Source organism: Lycorma delicatula, chromosome 9, assembly GCF_047948215.1.
Source record: "Lycorma delicatula isolate Av1 chromosome 9, ASM4794821v1, whole genome shotgun sequence".
Taxonomy (NCBI): domain Eukaryota; kingdom Metazoa; phylum Arthropoda; class Insecta; order Hemiptera; family Fulgoridae; genus Lycorma; species Lycorma delicatula.
The window spans coordinates 20,810,217-20,830,836 of record NC_134463.1 but is presented as its reverse complement, the minus strand read 5'-3'; the positions used below and the strand labels follow the sequence as shown (position 1 = coordinate 20,830,836).

The 20,620-nt window shown below is 29.5% G+C and overlaps 1 protein-coding gene across 1 annotated transcript in view; it reads left to right on the top strand.

Annotated features, from left to right (window-relative positions):
* Window positions 1-20,620, top strand: part of Agps (alkyldihydroxyacetonephosphate synthase) — a 67,444-nt gene that overhangs the window by 25,784 nt on the left and 21,040 nt on the right. Inside the window, exons 5-8 of the mRNA XM_075375096.1 lie at window positions 12,340-12,491; window positions 15,128-15,264; window positions 17,818-17,999; window positions 18,628-18,755. Of these exons, the coding sequence (XP_075231211.1) occupies window positions 12,340-12,491; window positions 15,128-15,264; window positions 17,818-17,999; window positions 18,628-18,755 (599 nt within the window). The remainder of the gene's footprint in view (window positions 1-12,339; window positions 12,492-15,127; window positions 15,265-17,817; window positions 18,000-18,627; window positions 18,756-20,620) is intronic.

Below are 20,620 nucleotides of genomic sequence, written 5' to 3'. Positions count from 1 at the left end.
AACTGCAATGTTGATTTAATTTTTAAAAAAACCAACATATTTAAAATTTAATTCTAACTAAAATACAGTAATATAATTTTTAGGTTTTTTTTTTACTTATTAGTAAAATATACGCACGAATAAATAAACATTCATTCCGTTATATTTTAATATGATTTCATGGAATTTTCAATTTGATATTGCAATATACCTTCCGTTGCTTAATCATTCAAAAAATATATATAATTATATATGCATAATGCAACGTGCTTATATCGAATCGAATAAATTATTATTGAAATGATATCGAATATAATAGCGGAAGTTTTTTAATTTATCTTTGTTATTACAGTAGTAATTATTTCTGAAGGTAGATTGGTTATTTAACGATGGCATCATCAGGTTTATTTTTTTTTTACTTGTGCGAGTATATTACATTAGATGCGTAGTAATTTACTGCGCATATCATTATTGCACCATTCAGCGATGGTTGTTGTGATATACCCTCTCCAATCCACCTGCCTCTACCAACAACCTATTATGAGACTCTCGAGATTAGAGATGCTTCTGTTTGCCATTGTAGTGCTTATATTATCGTTGACAATTTTCAAAGGGGCTCATGAATACAATTACGAAGTTATTTTGGGACAAAAAACCTTCTCTTCCCCGTAATCGTTTTTATATTTTTTAATTATATTTATTTTGTTATTATATCCTTTTGTTATTTTCATACGAAGTTATATTAATACTTAAATTTACGGTATATTATTACAATTTATCAGCATTGTTAATAATAATATTGTTATTTATCTTTTTAAATCAGATTCAACACCTTTTCCAGTTTCAGTGTAATTTTATTTTGATAATTTCTAGACTTTATCCATTTCTCCCGTAAGAAGATATTTTTAATTTTAATCCTCGAATATCATCGGAAATTATATTGCGAATTATCATTTCTTTACATAAGGGATCCTCCTGAAGTAAGGAAAAAGTATAATTTTTCCGATAGTTCACAATATCCTGAATGAATTTTTTCGTATTAATTTTAATTAATGTAATTTCAAAATGCTTTATTCACATCAATGTCGTGAATTTAAATAACGGTATTTCCTCTTTGATGATAACCTTTTGAGGTATCCTAAAAAAAGTGTGATTAAAAATCGTGGATCTTCTACATTAGACACCCTCGTCAACAAAAACCTATTCTACCCTAACCAGGGGTCCACTCGTAAATGTTCCACTAGTTTTATAATTTCCATGTATGTTTGATTTTGTATTATATTACTGACAGCCACAGACGGTTATGAAAAATGCACATTTCAACATTGATAAGAATCAAAACTTACATTTCTCCAGTCATCAAATGTTCAACTTTTTTTCTTAAATTAGATTTTTAGCGATTTATTTTATCGCCTTTTACCTTCTTTTATTCTGTTTGGCCGGAGGCTAAACAGAAAAAAAGGCATAAGGTATTACTACAGAGGATGATATGTATGAATATAAATGAAGTGTAGTCTACAGTATCAGGTCGACCATTCCTGAGAAGTGTGGTTGATTTAAACTCAACCGCCAAAGAACACCGGTATCCAGGAACTAGTATTCAAATCCGTATAAAAGTGACTGCTTTTACTAGGATTCGAACCATAGAACTGTCGACTTCGAAATCAGCTGAATTTTGATGACTAATTCACCACTAGACCAACCCGGGTGGGTTTCGTCGTTTGCCTACGAACATCCAAAAGCAACGATCATTTTCGTGCGGTCTGATTTTTATAAATTAGGTTTTATTTTTTATGTTAAAATAAAACATAGGCCAGACTTTATGTAAAAATAAATTTTATGTGAAAAATCAATTTTTTATTTCTCTCAAAAAGCAGTACCGGAATAGGAATCCGGTATCAGTGGACACCTGACCTGTACTTTTTCTTTCTTTTTCCTAATTAGCCTCCGGTAACTACCGTTTAGATAATTCTTCAGAGGATGAATGAGGATGATATGTATGAGTGTAAATGAAGTGTAGTCTTGTACATTCTCAGTTCGACCATTCCTGAGACCACCAAAGAACACCGGTATCCACGATCTACTTTCAAATCCGTGTAAAAATAACTGGCTTTACTGGGACTTGAACGCTGTAACTCTCGACTTCCAAATCAGATGATTTGGGAAGACGCGTTAACCGCTAGACCAACCGGGTTAATTCACCTGACCAGCGTGGATGGTTGTCTTCCAGTATTTCGACTAACAAATCGTTCTCACGATGGTGGCTTCACCAAAGGTAAAGATAAAAAGTCGAGGATGTCTCTGCTTGTTCAGATTCACACTTATTTCTGTGTGATGCCCACATACTCTCTACTTTTCCGTGCGAACCCTGAGGAGGGTCTACAAAATGGTTTACAGCGAAGTGAGTATAACTTAATCAATGGAGCGACATTGGAATATGATTTCTAGCGATCTGACATTATTGCTGTCCCTGATAGTACGGCACGATATACAAAATCTTCTAATGTTTTTGTCGTTTGACCTTTGACGGAGAGTCCGGTTATGTTATCTTAACGAAACAATAAACTTCAATCGGTTAGTATTGAATTAATAATTTTAATCAAAATGTAAAACAGTGTTATTTATTAATAAACTGCCAGAAACACAAGTATTCAAACTGTAGTTTCAACTTATATTTTAAACTGTTCAGAAATGGCGGCGTCTACTGCAAAATATCCAAGATCGCAATTGATGTGTAAGGATCGGAACGAAATCCCCATATCCTTCTTTAAAAAAAATCACTATATAACCGACATTAAACAAACAAATACCTGCTCCATATTAAGAAAGACCCAGCAGCAAGGGGCTGTTGTCCAGGTTCTGTGTTTAGTTGGGAATATGTATCCCCCGATATCCTTGCGTTCCGTTCCGTTACAAAGATCGCAGATCATATCTCAGGAAAATAAAAATAGTTTTTTTTTATGTAGATTATTAATACAGGAAAGTTATGATTACACGATCATCCTATTAAATCACGTTTTTCTTTATCTTTCGGTAACATTAAATAGTTAAATTAATTTCAATGATTTATTAAAATTGTAAATAATTTTCCTAATGGTTAGAGAAAAATAATGATGGTCGTAATACAATAATGGAAAATGTGACGGTTTTTTCTTTCACCGTGTTTTTCAATTTGAGTGAGGGCTTAACCATGATATAATTGTAGTTACTACAATATCCATTATAAATTTATTTAGACTGAAACCCCATGATACTGGTTTTTTTTCATAAAAACCTGGTTACGATGTTAGCAAACGTTCCAGGCATATGCCATGATTTTAAAATTTTTATTTTTCTATTGCTATAAGGATAAATATCATTATTTTTACCTTACGAGTGTTAGTTGATGTTTTAATTGTTTTGTTAAAAGAAAAAAGTAGTAATACAAAAAGTCTGCTTATAATGAATTTATTAAATCTAATGAAATTCAGTAACTATAAATTACTGAAATGAATTAGTAATCGTGTGCTAAAGTACTAGTCTCTGTCATTAGTTATAAATAGAAAAAGACCGGAAAATCCCTTAAAAGATAATATTTTGGATTGTTTTACAGAGAAAAATAATAATTTAAAAGACAAATGTTTAATTTAAAAATGTTTAAAATGATTATTATCTTTGTGAATATAATTGAAAACTATATTTGCATTTTGATACAGTTATTTAATACAGAAAAACAGTTTTTAAATTATTTCAAGTCAATTTATAAATATTTATTATTCCTTTTGACAAATATAGAAAATAAATATTCTTCTTATTCCGCTATAAGAAGAAATAAATAAGTAAGAATTACAAGCCTAACACTGTAAAAAAAATTAGAAAATTTTATAAAAATAGAATTTTTAGGTTGGTGTTAAATTCTTATTTAAATTTTTTCAAAACGTATTTCCAATGATATTGCTCTTATTTTTTTTTTTCAAATTACAAATTAACATCCCTAAAACTCATTTTTTTAATAAAAAGGTCATCTCTACATATAATACGCTAAGAGACGACGATGGTTTTGAATGATTTATAAGACGCTATCAACACAAGCTCTCATAAATGTGGTATTGCTAGATAGGGAATTACTCCCCAAGTGAGCATTTAAGATGAAAAAGAAAGAGAAAAGTGTAGAACGTTCTAAAAATTTAGTTCAAATTTATTTCACTAAGCAATTGATCGTCCAATCGCCACTGATCCGCTATCGCGTTGTAATGCAACTAGAATTATTACTAACGTTTTGTAGCAGCTATATTTTTCATGTACAGTTTGTTACTATAACATTTCAGCCTATTTAGAAGTAAATCTTTTCTGTGGTTGACGTTGTTTGTTTTTATTTTTATAAATTTTCTAACTAATCTGTCACATCAAACTCGAAGTTACGTCAATTAAACGTCAGTAATTTGCAAATTTTGGTACATTAATTAAAGAAAGCTATTGAAAAATTTATATAAGTAAATAATGATTTACATTTAATTCTACTTCTAACTAATCTTTAGAGAGCATTATTGGTTTATGAAATAAAAAAACATTCACAATGACCAATTATTCAGATACCCAATACAGAAGCTACAATACTAACCTTCATTGCAGTTTAAAATGTTTCTAATGTATAAAGAAAAACGGGATAATGCATTTATAAATGCATATATATAAAATTTCTTAACCGTGATTATGGTAGTTTTTAAACAAAAGGGACTTCAAAATATGTATAAAAATAATAATTCGTTTTAAGAACTTTTTGAACTTAAGTAATCTTTTTTTAACATTTTACAAACCATCTGGGTTTATGATAAAATAATTCTCGGCTTTACCACCCAAATAATAATGATTTTGTATTTCAAATATGTTCTCAGATTCATAATACAGAGAGAGTCGTTGGATCGTATGAAAATCTAGTAAAAATTTAAAAGTAGCGTGGGTGAGGGAAAAGGGTGGATAAAAATAAAGCGCGATCTATCCACGCGGGAGTAGACCCTTTTCTTACAAAATGAAACAAATAATCACCCTCAGCAAATTCCCTCTCTCCAGGTACTGGACAATAATCCTACCTTCCCGTAATATGTGAACTCTGAATTTCTGAGGATGATAAAACGACATTACTAATCACCCGTTTTGTATTGACCAACTTAGTCCGATATATGCTGAAACAATCCTCAGGTCACTAACAATTACGTCAGGCTAGACTCGAGCTTACTTAATTTAAAACACTCATCCATTCCAGAATTGTGTAGCAAGTAAAAGTATCGAACTTCTTTTTTTTTAAGTTCGTTAACGAACAACGGCAACCATCTGACAATTATACCTTTGATTATAGCGAACTGAAATAAACAGTTACTTTACCGTGGAAAAATATTTCAATCGTGTAATTCTCCTTCAATCTAATCGTGTCGGTTTCCAATGATTTTCCTTAAAGTACTAGACATTGAATGTCTATGGATATTTTATCATATCTTCAAAGTTTTCCAACTTTGTTCCTTGTAATAATCTTAACTAATTTTCCACTACTAAATACACCCTCATCACGATCCTTACTTTTTGTGACTAAACTTCAAAAAATTGTCGGTAAACCTCATTTCAAAAAGCCTTAATTCTCTGATGCTTCTGATGAGACTAATTTAAAACTGAAACTGAAATTCTGGTTGCATTTGCAAAAAAGTTAATTTGGTTTGTTTACTAATAAGTAGATAATAGTCTAGCCTGGGGGCTCCGCCTCCTCGACCTCTGCTACGTTCGTTATTCTCATAGTTGTTAGGAGAATAATACTGATAAATAACAATTAAAGCCTAAATCGCTATCTTTTCTCCAACGTTTCCTTCGTTCTTGATATAGAAGTTCTGATACGCTTCTACTATAGATGAACTCTTAGTTCCTCTTTATATTACATTAGAATATCTATATTTCGGGAAGGAGTCATGGTAGAGAGCTGAAAATCGGATATACTATAAAACGCATACTCCATTATTTTTTACATCGAAAAATGAAAGTAAAATCTGTATTAGGTCGTCCAAGAAGAAAAAATTCAGAACATCACCCGCAAGCGGGCTACGACCTCAATCTATGGCTTCCTTAGGATAACAAGAATGTATCCTGAAAATTTGAAAGCAAACGATCGATTGGTTTCGTGTGAAGTTGTTGCAAGCGGACAGAACCGGCACAAAATTTCGGATTTATGTTGTCGCGTGTTCGCAGCTCGACCATGATATTGAGAGATTAACAAAGTAAAAATTTCTCATTACTGCAATTTATTACTCCAAAAACAGAAAATAAAATAAATAATAATAATAATGAATAAAGGACGTACAAAATAGTAATTCAAATAAGGATAAGATTTGTTTAAAGATAGTTAAATTATAAAAACCAGATTACAATATAATCTACTAAAAACGTTATAATGACTGCTAAAACCTGATATTGTATTGACAACAAGATAGCCTTAGAAAAGTTTAAAGTTCATACAATTCAATTCTCTGCAATTATTATTACTTTTACTGCTTACAATGAAACTACCCTACACAATTTATGAATGAATATAATACTGTGAGTTTACTAATAAGTCACCAAATCCCGCATTCAATCGCTGTCCACACTGGAATGCTTGTGACGTATTCCTCACTCGTTAAAACGCGCTTACTGATACCACCGTCACTGCAACCGCATTGAACACAGCCTCGCAGAACTACAAACAGAACTACTCACTGTTATCGAGACTATGCCAAACATGGCCTGGCAGAATTTCTCGCTTAACAACTGCCCGTTCCCGCGGGTCCTGGAAGTATTTATATACCCTGGCCTACAGAATCAGTACCCGCCTCATCCCTTAATTGTTGAAGCGAAATAACTTTATCGTCCGCGCCTTTACGTTTTCCCATAAATTCTTATTCTGTTCCGATAATCCTTCTCGTCAGACAACACCTGCTTCCCTTTTAGGATCCTTTTAGATAACTTTAGGATTCCTTTTAGTTCCTTCTGGATTCTTTTCATTATTAATTTCTCATTCTTTCTTTTGGATTGGAAGGGTTCCGTTACCTTGGTGCATTATACTGGTCCTGTTAACAATATATTACATTGGGATTGGTCCCAATTATCATACTAGTAGCATCAGTAAAAGACTATCATCATGGATTCAATGTCAACTATTACCATATGTTTCGTCTTCTTAATGTTCAGTTGTAATCTATTCAGCCATTACAACTCAAAATTAGCACATTAAACAGTTACATTTGAAACCACAAGCATTATTTCACAGAGAGGAAAATGCTCTAAAATGTTCAGCGACAACGCAAAGAATTTCGTTCGAACCTCAAACGAATTAAACCAACTTTTATCATCAATAGCTCATCTTGAAACGATACTTGATACCCTCGCTGAAGACAATATTACCTAGAAATTCATTCCTCTCAGATCTTCTCGTTTCAGAGGACTATGGGAAGCCGGAGTAAAATCTGTAAAGCATCTCTTGTAAGAACAATTAGCAAGGCGTCACTGACATTCACGATTTTATGTAGAACAGAAAGTTGTTTAAACTCCTGTCCGTTAACTTACCTTTCTTCTGATTCTTCAGACGTGTCTCCTTAAACTAGGCATTTTCAAATAGGTCAGCCACTCACTACGATTCCAAAAGCACACGTTCTAAAGGTCAGCATTAACCGCCTCAGTAGATGGCATTGCATCAATCAACTAACCACGCAGTACTAATAAAAACATCACGTAATTAAAGGTAAAAAAGAATTCTTAATATAATGCATCCAACGGAAGTTAACAATGAATTATTCTATCTACTTTATTATTATTCTAAAAGTTTGTTGCCATGCAACAGAATTATTTTATATTTGAATTGTTTACTTTACCTAATTCATTATATTTTTGGTACTCATAGCTATAAGAAGAATTTTTATAGAGGTTTAAAGAAAAATGTCGCAAAATAATAAAAGTGAATCAAATGAAATATTTAAAGGAATCATAGAAATTAACGGGGAGACGTATAATATAATTCAAGAGATATATATCAGAGACACCATTATAAAGAGGTTGAAAACTGAAATACTTGAATTAAATCGCATTCAAGAATCGAAAACCAATATTTTAAAAGATTTAAATGAAAAAAATCGTCGGTTCCAAGAAGACATAAAAATACTAAAAACTGAATTATTTGAAGCAAATGAAAAGTACATTTTGCAGGAAAAGGTCTTGAAAGAAAGTCAAAAAAGAATTGAAGAATTAAGTGAAGATTACGATGAAGTGAAGGCTAAATTAGAACATTTCAACGACTTATATAAAAAACAAGAATACACTAATGCATTTCTCAGAAGAGAAAATGAAAATCTGAAACGTGATCTACAGGTACAACATTTAGATTCTATTAGAGCAAATAACAAAATGAAGATAGATTATGAAAAAAAGATAGCTAATTTTAAGCAGGAAATGGAGATAGCTTTTGCAAAACAAGATCACATGGATAGACAGTACGAATGCGAATTAAAAAAACAATTAGATAATATAAAACAAGATTATAAAACTATTTATGAAGAACACAAAGAAGCTTATATAAGAAACTTAAAAAGGTGTGATCTTCTGGTATGCAAAGATGAAGCTCTTAATGATGATAAACAGTTAAATGAAATTGTAGTTACTAAATTTGAAAATGCATTTCACGTCCAGACATCGAAAACAACAGATAACAACGAAGAATCATATTCTGATATACCTGTTTCATCAGCCCTGAGTAATGACATGACCATAGTGGTATTTGATAATTCAGTTGAATTAAAGGAAGATAATTGCATCGTGAAAGCCTCTACAAAGAACACCAAAAAAAAATTGATAAGTGTTATGCAAAATGTACTTTTTAAAATTAGTCTTAACTGGAATCGACGACTTCCTTTGTCCATATGGACAAAGTCAAAAAAAATGTCTCCTAAAGTTTCACCTTTCTAAGATTCTATTTAATTGAAAATTAATAGTGGAATATGTGACTTATAACACAAAATTCGATAAGATAAGAAGGGATAGGCTGGCCTTCTCAATGTCCAGATCTTATCCTATGGACTTTTTATTTATGCAGTTATGTAAAGTCTCTAGCATTCTACATTCACATAATAAATTCAGATCATTTAGAAGAAATTGATCGGTGAAGTCATTTTGCCTATCATATCTAATGTTCTCTACCATATATGTGAAGAGACTGAATAGTGTATTGAATTCTGTAGGGCTAAAAATGTATATGCCGAAATCTACTGAACATTTAAGATCCGTGAAGAGTTTCTCTTCACTTTGATATATACTTTGTGTTTATTGCATTGTTGCAAGTACTTGCATTGTTTCAAAACTATGATTGTATGACTGTGTGTTTCTAAACTCATTATTAAAATTTCAGCTTATTTGTGAAATATATATGACATATTGACTACATAAGTTATATGATTATTATCTATTGAAATAAAATGAAATTGTGAGAAATTTATTACATTTTATAAGTTATATTTTAAAAATTTTAGTGAATAGTTTTTAAATTATTGTAACATTAAAAGATATTTATACCATCTTGGAACTGTTGCAAGGTTTATGCTTTTATTTTCCTTTCAGTGTTCCATATTTATCATAATTGGGTTAATAAATATTATGAAAATGTAAAAATACTTTTACTGGTTCATATAAAAAATAATTTATTGTTACTTATCTAATCATAAACAAAATAGATGTGTATAACCTTTAAAAAAGGCACTGTAGCAATTAGCAGTATTAATTTTGAATACTGTAAAAGAGAAGTATAGATGTAACATAAATTTTTTTGAAATAAAATGAAATTGTGAGAAATTTATTACATTTTATAAGTTATATTTTAAAAATTTTAGTGAATAGTTTTTAAATTATTGTAACATTAAAAGATATTTATACCATCTTGGAACTGTTGCAAGGTTTATGCTTTTATTTTCCTTTCAGTGTTCCATATTTATCATAATTGGGTTAATAAATATTATGAAAATGTAAAAATATTTTTACTGGTTCATATAAAAAATAATTTATTGTTACTTATCTAATCATAAACAAAATAGATGTGTATAACCTTTAAAAAAGGCACTGTAGCGATTAGCAGTATTAATTTTGAATACTGTAAAAGAGAAGTATAGATGTAACATAAATTTTTTTGTCATATCCATCAGCCTATAATGATATGTAATAATAAATTTTTGTTATATTTTTACTGATACATTTAAAGTAATTAGTTGAAGATGATTCTTAATAGTCAACATAGCATGTTGGAATTCATGAATGGTACAAGTTTAAGTTAGAAGTTAACAACAAACTATATTAAAATTGCTAAGTTAATAACTAAAGTTTATTTGTAGTTACTCTATTAGACAAGTTATTGATGTGGTTGACTAATCAAATACAGTTTTCCTAATAATTATGAACTTCTCTGTTTTTTGGAGTTAAAATTTAAATATGTAGTTTGTATTTGGACCAGTATTGCAGTTTATCATTTACCATTGGGTAATTTTTTTTACATTTATAATTATTGGGTTCTTCTTGTTATGAAAGATTAATATAGCTTTTGTTGTCATATAATCACAAACCATGTATTGGAATGGTGAGAATGATTACTCTTTTTGTACTGGAGGATGATAGTCTACGTTCCAAAAACTGGTATTTTAACAGTGTTAAGTATCTGGAGATTTCCAAAATATCAAATCAATTAACTTACAGATTGTCATTTAGCAATGCACTCCTCATTCATTCCTATTAAAATTCCTTTAATTTTCTGTTTACATTTTTTTTACTAGGCAATGATAAAATTATGTTAATTTATGAACATTATATTTCCTTAAAAAAATTAATTGCATAAAGTTGAAATACAATGTATAATTTTTTCCCGTTCACAATGATTATAGCAAGAGGTATGAAGAAAATCATATTAGAAGGTGGATGTCTTGAAAACTTGTTTCAAGAAAACACTACAATTATTATTTTGAGACTGATATTATTCATCTACCTATCTATCTCTGACAACAAAGGCGAACAGAATGAAGCCTAACTATACATGAATTCTTTATTTGCAGTGTATATTTAATACTGTCTTTTTTTTTTTAGCCTCTGGAACCACCATAAGGTATTACTTCAAAGGATGAATGAGGATGATATGTATGAATGTAAATGAAGTGTAGTCTTGTACAGTCTCAGGTCGACCATTCCTAAGATGTGTGGTTAATTGAAAACCCAACCATCAAAGAACACCGATATCCATGAACTATTATTCAAATCTGTATAAAAGTAACTGCCTTTACTAGGATTTAAACCTTAGAACTGTCAACTTCGAAATCAGATGATTTATGATGACGAGTTCACCATTAGACCAACCTGGTGGGTTTGGTGTATATTTAATATAAAATAATGTATACTTTATTAAAAAAACCTTGTTAGAAATAATTTCTGTGGCTGTATTCCATTTTAATTCAATTATTAAATTAGCAGAAGCTTCCAACAGTAAAACTTATTACTGTTTTTTGATGATCTTAGATTTCATCATGAGAGAGAGGCTCAACTTTCCCAATATGTATGTGAGTTAATCTGTCTTTTTGTGTAGAGTCCAAACCGAAAATAGCAATCCCAAAGGCAGAGTTGTCATCCAATTGCATCCCAATAAAGAAGCAGCTGTCTGCTGATTAATAGAAGCTACCAGCATGACACAGTATCTTGTGTCCAGGACAGCTAAATACAATTCTTATGATACATATCTATCCAAGGAAGGAGTGATAAATAATGAAAGTTAATGGGAGAAGGAATATTACAATCTACCCAAGAAGTGGCTGACCTTGATCAGAGTGTTTTACTGTCTTTTCCAGGGAGGCCAATAAACTTTTCCTACGTTTATTATTTATCTTTTTTAAGTTAGCTTCTTGGTATTTTTTTTTTTTTGTTGTAATATATAAATTAAAATAGCCATTAGATACAAGCATCTAATGGCTATTCAACTATGTTAATAACTGAATTGTGTTCAAAACAATGAGAGTTAGATTTGATGGTCAAAATTGTTGATACCAAAGTTAACTTTAAAATTGAGAGCCAAATTTATCCAAGTTGGATTGTAAAAATCAAAGAATTGCATTTTCTTAATGAAAAATGGTATTTAACTTTTATTCTTATAAAAGAAATTAATTTTTGTATAATATTAAATGATTATTTATTTATTTATTGGGACAAAAGGAATACTAGTAATGTTTGTAACATATTGAACAATATTAAGATACATTAAAGAAAAGTTTGACTGAAAAAGATGCAGCTCAGCATTTGATTTCAGAAAACTAGACTTATTTGCATTATATTTTATTTATTTCTTTACAGAGGGTCACATTATGGTGGAAAAACTAGTTAAATTGGCTAGTACAGAAAATATTGTCATTATACCATTTGGTGGAGGCACCAGCGTATCAGGTGCTGTTACAACACCAGAATATGAAATGAGAACTATATTGGTCCTCGATACTTCTCAAATGGTAATTATTCTTCATTGTCTTCTATTTTATATGTTTATCCTCCCTGTAGAACTTAATGACTGGATGTCGCAGATCTTTTACAGTTGCTGTAGTGTACATTCTATTCTACTCATACTACAAATGCATAATTTTAGACTATTCTAGGTTCTGAGTATTAAAATGCAGTTTATGCGTCTTAATAATATTCTTATCTGCACTATAATCAATACTATAAAAGTTCAATTTAAAGAAAGTGCAAGCAAGTATGACTCGCTCACTTTTGTGCATATTATGGTCTTTCAAACCACAATTGTCAAATTCCAATAGCATCATTTGTTAATGAAAACATACAACAAAGACAGCAGCTACTTTTATTATTTTAAAATTGTTATAGAAAAGATTCAGTTAGAAATTTGAAATCCTTATTGGTAAAACAAACTGGGAAAGCAGTAATAAAAATAGTTCAGATGGAAAATTTAACAACTTTCTTAATTCTTTTCAGAAGACTTTTTAGCTAGCCCTTTAGTAAAAAAAAGGAACTGTTTTAAACATACAAAGAAAAACTCTTGGATTACTAAAGGAATAACAAAATTTAGCTCTCCAGTAAGAAATTTCTACCTGATGTTTAATATAATTTATCTGATACTTGTAGCATCATTTGAAAAATTTCAAATGACTTAACGCTAAAATTAGTCGTAATGCTAAAATATTATGTTATGCTAATTTAATATCTGATTCAAATAATAATTCTGAAACTATGTGGACATATGTTAAAAGTGAAAGCAGGTTGTGAAATAAAACTTGTAGATAACCTCACCAAAAATTTAAAAGAGCTCAATTTCTGTTATCTCATCCTCTACTCAGGTAGCAGAGGAATTTAATCAGTTTTTCAAACAACAATAATATCAATCCATTTTAAACAAGCCATTCATTCTTCTTTACTGATTTTGTTGACTAATCAGTATTTTTATTTCCTGTTGAAACCCACAAAGTTAATATAAAGAGTAAACATTTAGTCTACATTAATGGAATTTTTTCCAGTATTTTAAAAGAAGTTACACACATTATTATTATTGTCCTTATAAATTAATTAGCCTTTCGACAATGGATTTTTCTGCTGCCTTTATAGTTTAGTTTTTATTTCCTGCCTTAAGAGAGGTTGCCCCATAATTTAGAAAATTATAGAAAACAAGAATTTATGAGTAATTTCCTAGAAATTTGAAAGGTGTTAGTTGAAGATGAAATATTTGTAGCGATTTTATTTATTTTTATATTTTGTAATATTTACTTAATAATAATAATACTTCATTTTTAAAAAGAAAACTTGAAAGAATATTAATGTTAAGGGCCATTTTTTAATACATGCAACTACAATTCTTTATTATTTTATGTAGTTATTTGTTTGTGGCATAGATAGTTGGAATTTAAAGAAATATTTAATGCAACTACCTTTATTAATATAAAGTTAAATCGTATGTTTCCCTCTGTAAATTCACAACCTAACCTAAACTAACTTAACAATTGAAATTAAAGTTATCATAATTAAAGTTGAAATGTTATTCAGGAGAGCTAATATGTGATTTTTTTGTGAAATATTTTGTCAAACTGCTCTTCATCCTTATAAAAACTTAGAAAATTTGTGTGAGCTTTAAAATTTTTAGTATATAGACTGTTGAGGATTAAAAATTCATGACAAGCAAATCTGGTACGTATTCCCCAAAAGTGAGAAATAATTGTTGCGCCTGGCAAAATACTGTTTAATTGCAGCTAACAGAGTATATGCAGTCCTTTTTGACATATGCTCTGCATTTGCTGAATTGGACAGCATATGTCTTCAATCGCCCATTATGTTGTGGATATTTACAGATAATTTTCACAGTTTATCTAAAACATCAAGAGTTTCTTATTGCAGAGCTTTGTTGTATATTCTTGAACCAAACTGTGAATAAAAAATATTATATTTCAAATTGCAACTTCAAATTCTCCAATCATGTATTCTTTGAAGTTTAACTTTGAATGTTAAAGTGTAAATTGCATCGCTATCTATTACTGTTTTGTGACAAGTGTGAAAGACTTAACAGTACAACTAAAAAAAGGTAGTACAAAGGGAATGGAAAGAATACCTTAAATTTAATGTAAGTAAGATTATAATAAAACAAAAATTTTAATTATTTAGTCAATATATAACAACAAAATATTATAAAAATTGAAGTTTACAGTCAGTAATTATGTATGATTACACAAGCAATAATTATAAATTTATAGTAGTGGCTTTATTTGTTGTGGCTGCCATATGGTAAAAACTAACTTGCTAAAAGTTGTGTAAAGTTAAGTACACCATGTAAAAAAATAATTATAATTCACAGTAGCAGGCATAATGAATACTACAAAAGTGTTTCCAACAAAAAAAATATATATATATAATTGTAAGTAAAAGGGAAGTTTTTCATTTACTCATGAATTTATTCCACTGCCAGGATGAATTTTTTTTTTTTTAGTAAAATATCCTGTTTTTTAGGGTAGTTAATATAGTTTAAAATCGTAATTGTATATCAATATCATATACTTGTATATCATAATTGCATATTTAAGATTTTATGTATTAAATTGTTCTACAGCAGTATTATATTTATTATGTACTGTATATTAAATTTCAGAACAGGTTGTTGTGGGTTGATAAAGAAAATTTAATTATATGCTGTGAAGCTGGTATCATTGGACAAGATCTTGAAAGGGCACTTCAAGAACACGGTCTCACTACTGGTCATGAACCTGATTCTTATGAATTTTCTAGGTATCTGATTTGTTGTAATGATATTACACATTGTAAAATCGTTTGAATTTTCTTTCTAAATAGTAATTAGTTTAGTGGATTGATATCTTTAGTTTGTCTAAATAACACTTACCTTCACCGTTTATAAATGGTTGATCTTTAATTTTTAATGTGCTGTTTATATACGGTTCTATATTTTCAACTGTTAATAAAAAGATTCAGTTTTTTGAGTTCATTAATTCATCTATATCTTTTTTTTAATTTGCTAGAAAGTATTGGTAAAACATTTTCAATTAACCTACTCGCTCTATTCAAAATATTGAACTAGGAAAAAAATACCTATATTAGCAGTGACTATCTTATTTCAGGGAGAAAAAACAGCCCACTCAATGCTTTAATTGCCATTAATAGTCTTGAAATCTATAGGCTCATTGTATAACAAAAGATTCTCTTTTGGGAAATGTCAACTCAAAATGTTCACTAATAATGTGGGATGAATAAACAATGGCCCATAAAAATTCTCTAGAAGCTCTTGACTAAACTTTACAGGTTACTGGCAACCAGAGTTGAGTAGGGAAGGAATTAGCAAGCAGGATTAGACAAGCCAGACATACACAGAAAAATGATATAACTTGCTTTGATTATAAATGCTTGCTTCATTATAAACAAAATTAAAATTTGAATATATTATAGTGTAGAGTATTTTGACATGTGGCTCAGTAACATGAGAACTTATCAAGAGAGATCAGTGAAAATAAATGCATTGAAATTAGAACTTTTACACAGAGATTACAGTACCTTGCCTGGAGCAGATTGTAGATGCCAGTACAAAAGAAAGAACAAGGTAACATCTTATAAAAGTCAGTGGAATTGAGAAAAGGCACCTTATACAGATAAATATATATGTATAGAATGGGGGAAAACAAAATATAAAATTATAGCCTACAAGAAGGAGGAAATGTAAACCACCAGAAGTATTAAATAAACATTTTTACCCTTATTTAATCCATGTTGAAGGTCTACATTTATAAGCATATGCCCAAAAAGTTTCTTCTGAAATTTTGGTTAACCTGTTTTGACCAGACCTTTCTAATTTCTACACGCATCATTAGATCTTAGTAAATGTATACATTTTTATTTTTTGTAAGAAAACTGCTGAATGGTGAATATTTTACAGTTCTTTTCAAAATTTATTGAATTGCTTTAAAAAGTATGTTGTATGCTGAATGATACTCTCTGTTATGAAAAACATGAAAAATGTATATAATAATGGAGTATGTAATATCTAATAATAATTATGCTCTCCTCTGTGGTGCAAGTGATAGCATCTCAGCCTTTCATCCAGAGGTCCTAGGTTCGAATCCTGCTTAGGCATTGCATTTTTTCATATGCTACAAATTTCCATTTGGACTAAATGATCACAGCAGTCAATGCCCACACATTCCATTAAAAAATAGAATAAAATTATTATTATTATATATTACAATAACAATTATTTAACAGATTTCAAGGTGAAATTGATATAACTGATTTCAAAATGTATACTAACAGACACCGTTATGTAAATATTGTGTATATATATATATATATATAAAATATTATATTAATCCAAACAACCTAAGAACAGAATAATAAAATAAAATAGGATGACACCTACCTTATTCTATAATTCAAGCAAGAGCAAGCAAGACAGTTACGTAACTTTGGCTAGCTATTCCACATGAATTTCTATTTTCTTTTTATTATTGATTTTAATTTTGACTTCTTAATTTAATTTTATTAAATGACTTCATATATTTTTTACTATATATGTAATGTTTAATTTTAATTTAAAATTTTTAGTATTAATTTCTGTTTTGATTTTAATCTGGTAGAAGATCTTTTAACAATTATAAATTTTAAATCTTATGTACAGTATAGGATTTTTAATGTGCAATTTTGTACGAATGATTTGAAAAATTATATAGAGCAACTGATGATGCGAGGGATTTGCAAAAGCGTTCTTATTTCAATTATGGAATAAGGTAGGTGTGATCCTATTATATTTTATTTTATTATTCTGTAGTTAGGTTGATCAGATTAATATAATTTGTATAGTGCAGAGGAATATGATTCTCGAAAGGATCCATTTTAGAAAAATATATATTTATATATAAATTGTAGAAGCAGCTTAGTAGTGTGGTGAAAAATGTATTACATCATGGCAACTCTGTTTCTATTTCATTATGTCCAAAACCATTCCTATTTAATTAATGCTATACTATAATTAAAACTTGTTATATCCTGTTTAAATTAATATAAATGATTAATTGTTTATGAAACTTAAGGATGGTTTAAGAAAGTAATTCGTTAATTTAAACTTTTTTTTACAAATTCTTAAAACATTTTGCATTTGTATGTTACTATCCTGGGTGGGTTCAGTGATATTCTGGAGAATGTTGTGTATGTTGAACATTAAATTTGAAATTCTATAATTATTGGATTTTAATAAAAAAAACTTATTTTCAATTTTACTTTGATCATAATTTTCCCCTGTTATATTAGTCTAATTTATAAATTTTCCCCTTTTTTTAGCGTTGGTGGTTGGGTTGCTACTAGAGCTTCCGGCATGAAAAAAAATATATATGGTAATATTGAGGATCTTTTAGTTCAAGCTAAAATGGTGTGTCCACAAGGTGTTTTACAGAAAGGTGTTTCACAAGTACCAAGAACATCTATTGGGCCAGATTTTAATCATATTATACTTGGATCTGAAGGTAAATTTATTTTGATTTTGCAAGTTTACTTTTTTGAATATTTATTTTTTTTTGTATTTTATAATTAAAAATTTTAATTTCAAATTATTCAGATGAAATAGCTTGATATATTATTTATTGATTAAGCCATGTAAATTGTTTTTTTTAACAAAATACAAGAATATTGCTATTCTGGCTATCCAGTGTCTATGTTAATGTTAACTGCACTCTACCTTTTTTTAATTTATCCCTAAAAATCCAATCATCTTCCCGTTTAATAATTAATCTAAATGCTTCCAATAAAGAAATAATACCCTTGATATACAAATAATTTATTGAGAAGGGCAAACTACGTTCAAAAACATGAGGCTTTAATGGCTTCATAATGTCACCAAAAAAATGCCATTATAAAAAATATAGCTTTTCTTATCAATTATAAATTCATATTTTACATTGTATATTTATATAAAAATGTATATAATGTGTATTTATAAATAAGAATACCGAGAAAAATATTGTTTTTAATTTACATGATTAAATCAATTTAAATGTTAAAATATGTAGAGATTTTCATCTAAAAATTCAGTAAATTTTTTAAATTACATGATAAAATAATATTTTAAGAAATGAAATTGTTCATTTTTTTCAGGTACATTGGGTGTTATTACTGAAGTTGTGCTTAAGGTTCGACCATTGCCTCCTTGTAGAAAATATGGTTCTGTTGTTTTCTCTCATTTTGAAGCAGGGTTAAAATTCATGAGAGAAGTTGCCAGACAGGTAAGAATTTATCTTTAAACAAAAAAGAAGTTATGCACTGGGTAATTTGTATGATATAAATAGTATTTTGTAGCGGTTAATTTGAAAAAAATTGTTTTTATAACCTTGAGGATGGCTTACAGCTAATAGTACATTATAACAACTATCTGTAACAAGTTAACAATAATTTTACATAACAACTGTTCATATATTTATTTATTTTAATTTGCTATTAAAGAGGGATAGGTTACTGCATATTTTTTTATCAAATTTATTACACAGTATAGAATGTAAAGCGCTTCCATAAACGGGAGCCTTCTGTTTGATTTTCAGGTAGTTTTGCTTAAATATGATGTAAATTCCATATGCGTGTGTGTGTGTGTGTGTGTGTGTTGTCGAATGGCATGACCACAACAGTTGTAGGACAAGTTGACATGAGTTACAAGTCACTTCGAAAAATGACATCATTTCTAAGAAAAAGCATCAGGTTTATAGGGAAAGTGAAGAGAGAAATGGTATGGTTTCCCATTTCCTTCTTCAGTTAACCAAATATACAGTTGCATAACATTACACCATGCAGGTAACATTCAATTCTACAAATGACCACATACCTTTGGTGATTTTGTTCACCACATACTTGTACAGTGAACATCATTGTCACAAAAAGTAATTCTAACTGGTGCCTCTTGCAGTTCAGTTCTTAAAATGCATTTTAACTAATATAAAAATTTAGATAGATAGACAATAACAATTTTTTTTTTTTTTTGTCTTCAGTCATTTGACTGGTTTGATGCAGCTCTCCAAGATTCCCTATCTAGTGCTAGTTGTTTCATTTCAGTATACCCTCTACATCCTACATCCCTAACAATTTGTTTTACATATTCCAAACGTGGCCTGCCTACACAATTTTTCCCTTCTACCTGTCCTTCCAAAATTAAAGCGACTATTCCAGGATGCCTTAGTATGTGGCCTATAAGTCTGTCTCTTCTTTTAACTATATTTTTCCAAATGCTTCTTTCTTCATCTATTTGCCGCAATACCTCCTCATTTGTCACTTTATCCACCCATCTGATTTTTAACATTCTCCTATAGCACCACATTTCAAAAGCTTCTAACCTTTTCTTCTCAGATACTCCGATTGTCCAAGTTTCACTTCCATATAAAGCGACACTCCAAACATACACTTTCAAAAATCTTTTCCTGACATTTAAATTAATTTTTGATGTAAACAACTTATATTTCTTACTGAAGGCTTGTTTAGCTTGTGCTATTCGGCATTTTATATCGCTCCTGCTTCGTCCATCTTTAGTAATTCTACTTCCCAAATAACAAAATTCTTCTACCTCCATAATCTTTTCTCCTCCTATTTTCACATTCAGTGGTCCATCTTTGTTATTTCTACTACATTTCATTACTTTTGTTTTGTTCTTGTTTATTTTCATGCGATAGTTCTTGCGTAGGACTTCATCTATGCCGTTCATTGTTTCTTCTAAATCCTTTTTATTCTCGGATAGAATTACTATATCATCAGCAAATCGTAGCATCTTTAACTTTTCACCGTGTACTGTTACTCCGAATCTAAATTGTTCTTTAACATCATTAACTGCTAGTTCCATGTAAAGATTAAAAAGTAACGGAGATAGAGAACATCCTTGTCGGACTCCCTTTCTTATTATGGCTTCTTTCTTATGTTCTTCAATTGCTACTGTTGCTGTTTGGTTCCTGTACATGTTAGCAATTGTTCTTCTATCTCTGTATTTGAACCCTAATTTTTTTAAAATGCTGAACATTTTATTCCAGTCTACGTTATCGAATGCCTTTTCTAGGTCTATAAACGCCAAGTATGTTGGTTTGTTTTTCTTTAATCTTCCTTCTACTATTAATCT